At 42.9% G+C, this 9,212-nt stretch overlaps 1 protein-coding gene across 2 annotated transcripts; it reads right to left on the reverse strand.

Annotated features, from left to right (window-relative positions):
- Positions 1-178: 178 nt before the first annotated feature.
- On the reverse strand, positions 179-4,363 carry LOC102710021 (receptor-like protein kinase FERONIA). 2 transcript variants are annotated; one of them, XM_006654194.3, is made up of 2 exons: positions 4,168-4,363; positions 179-3,348 (listed from the first exon to the last, which is right to left on the reverse strand). In XM_006654194.3, the coding sequence occupies exon 2, from the start codon at positions 3,136-3,138 to the stop codon at positions 469-471; it is 2,670 nt and encodes an 889-aa protein (XP_006654257.2). In that variant the 5' UTR covers positions 3,139-3,348; positions 4,168-4,363; the 3' UTR covers positions 179-468. The 2 variants fall into 2 exon arrangements, with proteins under 2 accessions (XP_006654257.2, XP_040379977.1); XM_040524043.1 differs by lacking the exon at positions 4,168-4,363 and adding an exon at positions 3,810-4,136.
- Between the last annotated feature and the right edge of the window lie 4,849 nt (positions 4,364-9,212).

Consider the following 9,212-nt stretch of genomic DNA (forward strand, 5'->3'; position numbering starts at 1 on the left):
CGGTCAGAGTGCCAAGTTTCAGTATCCTTCACTATGTTATATGATGCTAATCTACTAGTGCAGAAGCACATACTGGAAAGCGATAAAAAAGACCAAAAAAAAAAAGTACTGAACCTCTCGTATTTCTTCATGTAATAAAGGAGTAGTATATATGAAGTCAAAAAAACTCAAAAAGTGATGAATGGGTAATATCCTTCATACATTTGTGGAAGATTACAACTCATTAGGAGGTTATGAATCTCAACCCCCAGCTACTTAAGAGGTACCTATAGAATCACTGCGAATTAGTCCTTGCTGATGCATAACAACTAGCAGGGTAGGATAAGTATATATACTGATTAGCTTTAGCTATGGCCGACATGAATTCTGTGGAGATATCTTTCATTTTATTTGTTTTTCGGAAGCAATGGCACACCAAAAATCTGGACAGAGGAACTGCAAGAACCAATACTAAGTTGCGATTCGACTTCATCTTCCATCTGGTGTCATGAGCTGCGAGAAGATGTTGCTTGGGGTCAGCCCATCCGACTCTACGCTCGCGATGCTCCGGTCGGCGATGCTCACCGTACTCGCCGTGTTGGTGGTGGTGGTGGTGGTAGTGGTGGTCGCGTCCGTCGACGGCTCGTCCGAATGCAGCCTGGTCACAACCAGCGGCGACGTGCTCGCCGACGTCCCCTCGGTGAGGCCGCCGCTGTCCTCGGCGCTCTCCTGCAGCTGGAGCGCGAACTCGAGGTTCCACAGCACGTCGCCCATGGACGGCCGGTCGGCGCTGCGGTCGACCACGCACTTCTCGGCGGTCTCGGCGAACTTCATGAAGCACTGCGGCGCGATCTTCCCCCGCAGCAGCGGGTCGACGATGTCGCCGAGGACGCCCTTCCTCTGGCAGTGCAGCGCCCAGTCGGCGAGGCTCACCTGCTCCCTGGGGAGCGACGGGCTCAGCGCGGTGCGCGCGCACAGCACCTCGAGCAGCACGACGCCGAAGGAGTAGACGTCGGACTTCTCGGTGAGCTGCTGCCGCCGGAAGTACTCCGGGTCCAGGTACCCGAAGCTGCCCTTCACCACCGTGCTGACGTGGGTGTTGTCCACGTTGGGGCCGGCCTTGGACAGCCCGAAGTCCGACACCTTCGCCACCCACTTGTCGTCGAGCAGGATGTTGGTGGTCTTCACGTCGCGGTGGATGATGGTCTGCTTCGCGCCGGTGTGGAGGTAGTACAGCCCGCGGGCGGCGCCGATGCAGATCTCCAGCCGCTGCTTCCACGGCAGCGGCGGGTTCTTGGTGGTGCCGTACAGGTGCTCCCGGAGCGTGCCGTGCGCCATGTAGTCGTAGACGAGGATCATCTCGTTCCGGTCCTCGCAGTAGCCGATCAGCGACACCAGGTGCCGGTGCCGGAGCTTGGACAGCATCTCGATCTCATTCTGGAACTCGTGCACGCCCTGCTCCGACATCGGGTTCCCGCGCTTGATCGCCACCTTGGTGCCGCCGTCGATCTCGCCGAGGTACACGTTGCCGAACCCGCCCTTGCCCAGGAGGAAGGCCCCGTCGAAGCCGTTGGTGGCGGCCTCGATCTCCGCGAACGAGAAGTGCCGGCAGAGGTTCGACGGCAGCGCCGAGTGGCTCCCGGTGCCGGTGGTCGCCGTCTTCGCCGAGGTGGCCGCCGACCCTGACTTGGTGAAATCAGGGAGAGGAGTCCAGCGTCCATCGTCGGACTTGCCACCGGAGAACTCCTTCGCCACCTTCTTCTTTCGTCTGCAGAGGACGCAGGCAACAAGGCAGGCAACCAACAACAGCACGGCAAAGCCGCCACCGACGGCTCCTCCAATGGCGGCCGGGGCAGAACTCTTCCGCTTGCCTCCACTAGATCCTCCATCAGGACTCAGGTCAGGCTTCGGTGGAAGTGGAGGGTTGAGCCCAGCAAGATTCTGCCTTCCATCCTGCACCTTGAAGACCTCGAGGCCATTCAGGATTGCGTCGTAGTACTCCGGTTTGCTCGAAAGATCCGGGTGAAGTGCAACCCACATGTCCATCTGGCCCGACCCAACCGTGAAGACGAGATAGTCGGTGTAGGTCGTTCTTCCAATTCCACCGCTCCAAACAATCACATCCATTTGGTTCTGCACTGTCTGGTTGTTGATGTAGATGAAGAACGACCTCTGGTTCACCTTGGTTATCGGATACTGGATCTCGCAGAAATGGAACCTCAAAAAGTAGGGAAACCCTGCGTCGACCGGCAAGATCCATGTGAGGTTGTAGTTCAGGTTGATCTGCGCGTTCGGCCCCATCGATCGCGCTGTTGCGTAGACATCAACCGGTGCAGTGTATCTTGGCTCGGTGCTTGGATACGTGATGGTGACATTTCCATCCTTGGGGAAGGTCACCCCAAATCCAGCACCATATATGTAAGGGGCATCATTGTCCCAAGAACGGTAGAACCCGGAATCACCCTGCGGAGTGATGGACTGTCCCCCAACGTTGAGCCGGTACATTGTCTGGAACCCAGCCGCAGGATCTAGATCGGGTGGATTTGTCGTAGGCGTCGATGATTTGAAGATGTCGGGCGTTGGCACGATCTCGATCCCATTCACAAATGCGTAGGAGCCATTCCGCGCGGACGGGGCGAAGGTGAGGTTCAGCCCGCCCGACGTCGTGACGTTCACCGAGAATTCTCGAATCAAGTAGGCAAAGTTTGTCGCGAGGGCGGTCTGCGACGCGTTGAAGCTGTCCAGGAGGACCAGATCGTTGGCCGCGACGCCGAAGTAGGCGTCCGCGGAATCATATCTGCTGCCATAATCGGTCGGGTAAAAGTACAGGCGCAAGAACACGCGGCCCGGGCCAACGGGGAAGGAATAGGTGTAGTTTGACGCGAAGACGCGGGCGGTCGAGTAGGGCACGGGTGATGGGAGCGAAGGGTCTTGGTATCCAGCACTGGCTTGAAGGCCTCTCACCGACGGCGCGAACCTGGAGCTCGCGTCGCCGTCCCAGCTCCGGTTGTAGTTGTCGGTTTGCGCGGCGGAGGCTCCACAGTTCAGCAGGATTGGAGCAGAGGCCGTGGAGGAATTGTTGTTGTCGGCCGCCATGGCAGCTGATAGGATGGCTGACAGTGTGAGCCATTGGATGGTGGCTTGTAGGCTTGCGTGCATCGTTGCTGTCTGTGGTGGTTGGTGTGTCAGGATCAGAAGTTTCTGAGGATTGGTTCACATCAGATTTTCTACAGGGGCTCGGAACACTTGCATAATGCTTTGTCTTGGTGGGATTTGAGGCAAGGAAATTACAGAGTTTGGAAGGTTGTGCTTTTGTTTAGTGATGAAAGGCGAAAGCACGTCCAGATAGTTTTAGTCCTGCGGATTTCCCTGTAGTAAGAAGAAACGGAGGATTCAGAAATTGGGCAAACTGTATGTTCAAAAAAGTGAACAACAAAAAATGGATCCGTAATATGATTTTATGATGATCAAATGATAAAAGTAATTAAACTGAAGGTTCTTGCAACATCATGTAAAATGGACACACCGATGACAAGATACCAAAAGTACTACTTATGGTACTCGTAAATTTTGCAGAAGAGAGCAGAGTTAAAATAATTATGTCAAAACCTTTTAGTTTGGATTTTTAGTTTCATCCATTTTATAGGTTAGTACAATTTTCCCACCATCAACTGTTTTAACTATTTGCTCGGTTTTGAACCCAGAACATTAATTTACACGGTATTGAACCCGACAATTTTTTGGCAAAAAAAATCAGCAGGTAGAAGGTTAGAAATTGGTCAAAACACAACCAAAACTAAAACAGGAGAAATACAAGAAAAAAACACGACCAGAAGTACAGAACGATCATTTGGCATCCGACTGAAAACGGACAAAAATCTCCTGTATTTCGCTAGTTTCCCCTCTACAAAACCGGTGTCCTGCCTGCATCTCTGGTGAAGAGAAGAGATCATCATACAACAATTCATCCATGCAACAAAAAGAAAACAGAAGCACAAAGTGAAGTCAAGACTGATTAGCTCAATTAATCAACAAAACTCCCCCAAACTGCAACCCCAGACTTGCTTGGCCAAAATTTGGTGCCAAAAACAGCTAACCACAAAGCCCTAGAAACAAACACAAGAGAGCACAACCAAAGCAATCCAGGCAGGGACAGGGTCGAGAGGACGAGGAGGCAGGAGGTAGCACCTGAAACCAGCTCGTCGATCGATCTCGCGTCGGAGACTTGGTGCGCTTGTTTTGGCTGGCAAGAACCGAGCTCGTGGTGATGGTCGTCGGCCGGTCGTGGGTGGAGTTGGGCGGGAGGAGGATGATATGGTTGCTTGCTTGGACTCGTGCGTGCGTGCTAGCTAGTGCGGCTGTCGTGCTACTGCTGCTAGTGCTATATAGCTCTCCAGTCTCCACCAGAATGTGGCAGTGGAGTTTCACGGAGAGGCGCCTCGGTTTCTCCCTAAATTCCTTCCGCTGCTGCCTTCAGTTTCTTTCTCCCTCCGTGCCGTGTAATGGTGGTTTGTCTGCTATCGTTTTGTTTGGTGTGGAGATGAATTATTTTGCTGCCAAGTCGGCCGTGGTGGGGATAGGATGATAGCTAGTGGCACTCCACTGGTTTGTCGACGGGCTGCTTATTAGGCCAGGCGTAGTAGTGGTGGAAAGTTCACTTGTCGGCCGGCTGGGCGAGCATTCTGTGGGCGCCAAAATACATGGGGTTCTTTGGTGCTTCAGTTCCTCGGGGAAAATGTGAGGCACATCTACATAGTAATCGTCTTTCTCACGGGCTAGAAATTCTGAGATTAATCGAAAAAATAAAAGAAAAGAAAAAAAAGAAAAAGAGCCAATCGAAAAAAAACTGCATATCTGCGTTGGTTGTTAGATCTAGCTAACTGATTCTATTCTATCCACATTAATCGGACTATGCAGTGCTGAAGATACAATCGCAGGAAAAAGACTAGACACTGGAGACCATCTATTTTGAATCGGACAGGGAAAATAGAAAAAAAGTAACAGAAAAAAGATAAGATAATGTTTTTAATCGGACAAGGAAAGAAAATATCAATTAAAAATAATAAAAAGAGTCCATGTGTAATGAAGTTTAGAAAAATCCAAATCTCAAATATAAAGAAAAGAGTCTATGTGTAAATGCAGTTTAGAAAAATCCAAATCTTGGATTAAAAGTTTTGAAATAATTGATATTCAGGAAAGAGTCATCTATAAATAAAATTTGGAAACATCCAAACTTTTGATTAAAAAAAGGTATGAGTACAATTTATAATACATGTAAATGGGCTTCTATGTAAAAAATATAATTTAGAAAAATTTAAATTTAAATAAACAATTGAAAATTAATTATTATCAAAATTCAGTCGGAGGCAATGTAGATTGCTTATGTAACTGATTCTTTCTTTGGGAACCGTATTTTAGAAATTGTTTGGGAAACAACGGAAACGATGTCCACGTTAATAGGATAAGCACTGATTCTTTCTTTGGGAAACAACAGAAACACAGTTGTGCATATCTGTTTCCAAATTATACTCACTATATCCATGGCAATTAATATGTAGATAAGCAACCAAAATAAAATACAAATACAAATACTTCTAGAAATAATCTAAATTCACGTTAAAAATTAATATTATTGATAAATGACTTCATATATAGAATTAATATACATTCTAAAGTATAAATAAAAATATACTAATAGAAGACTCCATATTTTTACCTATACTAATTAGAAGCCCTTCTATAAGCCCCATGATGTGAAATAATAAAGTTATAGAGAAAAGAAACACCGCTTGCTGTTACCGCCTACAAATTGGCATATATTTCAATTCAATTCAAAATTTTGAATTAAAAATGTTAAAATAATTGATATTAAGGGAAGAGTCCTTCTATAAATACAATTTGGAAACATATAAAATTCCGTTTAAAAAGAATCTAATTAGATATAATTTCAGAATTAAACATAAAAATAATAAAAGAGTCCATTGCAATTAAAATTTAGATAAATCAAAATTTAAAGTATTAGGCATCTAAGTTTGATTAAGTTAGGTTGGGGTTTAAACGTATATTGTTGTTTTAAATTTTTTTCCCAATAAAATGTAAAACCATATAAGTCATATGTGAAAAAGATTATAAGGATACTAGCCGCACAATCTGCGTGGGCCACCACGCTAGTTATAATATAAATATCAGAGAAAAAAAATTCCCATGACATAAAAAAAAATTCTGCCCCATACAACGGTTATTCAGATTTTTGTGGAGGATAAGTAAAAGTTTATCTTCGGTTTTATTTCTAGTTTTCTTGTTTCTAGTAATTTCCGGTCATTCGACTTGAAACCTATGTAATAAGGGAAAATTACAAGGATGTTATTATAATTTTGTAAAATTAGAGATGTGTCATTGACTCATGCAGAGCCTACATATTATTGAGATAACAATGACATATCTCCAACTTTGCAAAATTATAATGACACATTTATAAATTTCCCATTTAATAATTGGTTATTTCTAGTATTTTTTTGAAAACAAAACTGGAATGAATTTTATTATTTAAAAAATTATAAACACTAATGGCAGTTATAAGAGTTAACTATTTGTTAACTGCACGCCAGAGATGGAATTAACTTAAGAGATATAGGCCAGAATGTGCAACTACTCTTACATTGTCAACAAGAATTTCAGATATTCTGCAGCGAAATGATCGTTTCTGATACAGATAGCCAGAAAAATAAAAAACTTTAACAAGATATTTGTACACGATCAGATGCCTGATGAAAAGTGGTACTCATAAATGCTTGAAAAAAACATAGTGATCAGTGGCATCCTACAATCCTAGAATTGGATAACCATAGCCGCCCATACATAACCTTCTATGTAGGCAATTGAGGAAGTCCAAACGTAGCAATTATGCAAATGTCAAATGAATCCTTCGCTACCTGGAAACGAACTTCAAGCCACTGTCTTGGCCTCGTCAGAGGGAATGCATAGTTTCGCTGTTTCGCACTATAATCCATAAAAAAAATTAAGAGGCTAATTACATTGTATCCCCTTTATTTTACGTTATAAGTTATTTTGGAGTTGCCCTAACTCCGAAATCAAACAATTTAAAAGTTGATTAGGTTTATATAAAAAATACAAACATCTAAACATGAAATTAGTCTAATTAAATCCATAATTTAATATATTTTCATATTATAGTTATTTCGTATTGGGAATGTGTTGATATACTTTTCTGTAAATTTGGTCAAAATTAAAGAGGTTTGACTTCACTAAGTGTGTTATAATATGAAACGGATGAGGTATTATTTTTTTACTGTATATTCATTATGATTTTGCTTTATATTTTTGATATAAATACACACCCAACACATACATCTCTTGTCAGTAAGTTTACTACCTACATTTTTGCACGTGAAATCCTAATATTTTTGCATTTATATGAAGATTTCAAGATTTCATATATTTGAGAACGAATGTAGTAGTTATGAAAGCTTAATGTTCCATGAATAGAACCAGTGAGCTTCTTAGTACCCGTTATTTCAGGACTCGTCAATTCATAACCTGTCAAAGAGAAAACAGCAATGATCTTATAGTGTAGATGTATCGCTGTAATAGATCACTTTATCAGTCACATGACCTAACGCTCACCTCGGACAAAAATGGATTGGTCAGTGATGAATAGTCAATGACGAGAAACTCTTATCTATGATGGGTAAACACCCATCACTGTATCAATACCCGTGATGGACCAGAATGACGACCTGATACCATTCATAGCTCAATGATGGCCCGTTACACATGACAGTTTCCCACGTGGCCAGCCATTTACCTCCCGTCACTGGTAATGTATTTGTGACAGGTGGGAAATTGGACCAACGATAGTGCCATCTTTGTCGGGGTTTTAGTTACCACCCATCACTAACGATTTATTTGATGAAAAACCATTTTATCAACTAGTCTTATAAGTTGGCTAATGACATCCTTTAAAAAAATGACATAATTCATAGCAGATATAGACGCATTTCTAAGTCGATAGATACATAGAATTCACACAATTTGTACATCAGCATCATCTTTCTATACACTCAATATACGTGCACATTTTACACTCACATCATCTATTTTTACATTCACATCATCAATATAATGTTCAACACCCATGAAGCTTATTAAAATCAGAAATATAACAAACAAAGACAATATTTATGTATAAAATGAATCTTAAGTCACACAATAATTGAAGAAACATATTTACTAGGAGTCACATATGTACATGACCAAAATATTATTGGATAAATGTTCTGCCACAAGCCAGTGAACTAATTATAATTGGGGAAGGGAAGTCATATTTCAATTTAAATTCTAGCCCGTCTTGAAAGAAAAACATCATTTCAGATTTATAACTCCGGCTAGCAGAAAGGCGGCTACTTCCCCTCTAATGCCAACTAGGTCCATATCCCTCAGCTTCCAATCATTTTAATGTAACAATTGAATATAGTTAGTACAATATTATAAACAATGGGATTGGTTATATAATGCACCATTTTTTACTGAGTTCTAGTCTCGAGGTTCAATGTGGCCACCTAGCTCATCAAGGTTTTCATGTATGGTTACATATATATAATGTGCCCTTTTTGTTTGAGTTCTAGCATCAAGGTGAAATGTGGTCACCTGGCTCAGGTTTCCATGTGTTGTCACACATGGAAACCAGAAGGTCGGTTTGCTATTGGACCTTGAAGTCATACTTTAGATGGAGAGATATCCTAGTTGTTTGATGGTAGACATGTTTCTTACATACGGACCTCATGCCTAGTATATTTGAGTGCCTAGAGGTGTAAAATCATATACCTTGGTCGGGTTGGAGTTGAGGTATTATACCATGCTCCATTTGGTAACTATGACCATGAGGATCCAGTGATGACCACAAGAGCTTTAATTTAGTCCTTTGTCACTTTGGTTTACTATCATGTGTGACTATAGTTAGAAAATAAAGTCCCATTACTCCGGACTGTAGGTTAACATTAAACAATTCTTGTCTTGGTGGGCCCACAAGCACTGTTCAATGTATTTAATGATGTCATCTGGTTTGTACCTCAAGTTAATCTCGTTGATCATAGTTAGGTCTAGAAAACTACTTGTGCGTTTTTTGGGCATCTAGCCAACAAAGCATGTAATGATTGCATTATAGTTTAGAACATAAAGAGTGTGTGTGTGTTATTCTATTATAGTGAATGTCA

The sequence above is a fragment of the Oryza brachyantha genome, chromosome 5, assembly GCF_000231095.2.
Source record: "Oryza brachyantha chromosome 5, ObraRS2, whole genome shotgun sequence".
In the NCBI taxonomy this organism is placed as follows: Eukaryota; Viridiplantae; Streptophyta; class Magnoliopsida; order Poales; family Poaceae; genus Oryza; species Oryza brachyantha.

Coding starts and splice junctions, on each gene's coding strand:
- LOC102710021 (XM_006654194.3), bottom strand. CDS start 3,138: ATGCACGCAAGCCTACAAGCCACCATCCAATGGCTCACACTGTCAGCC.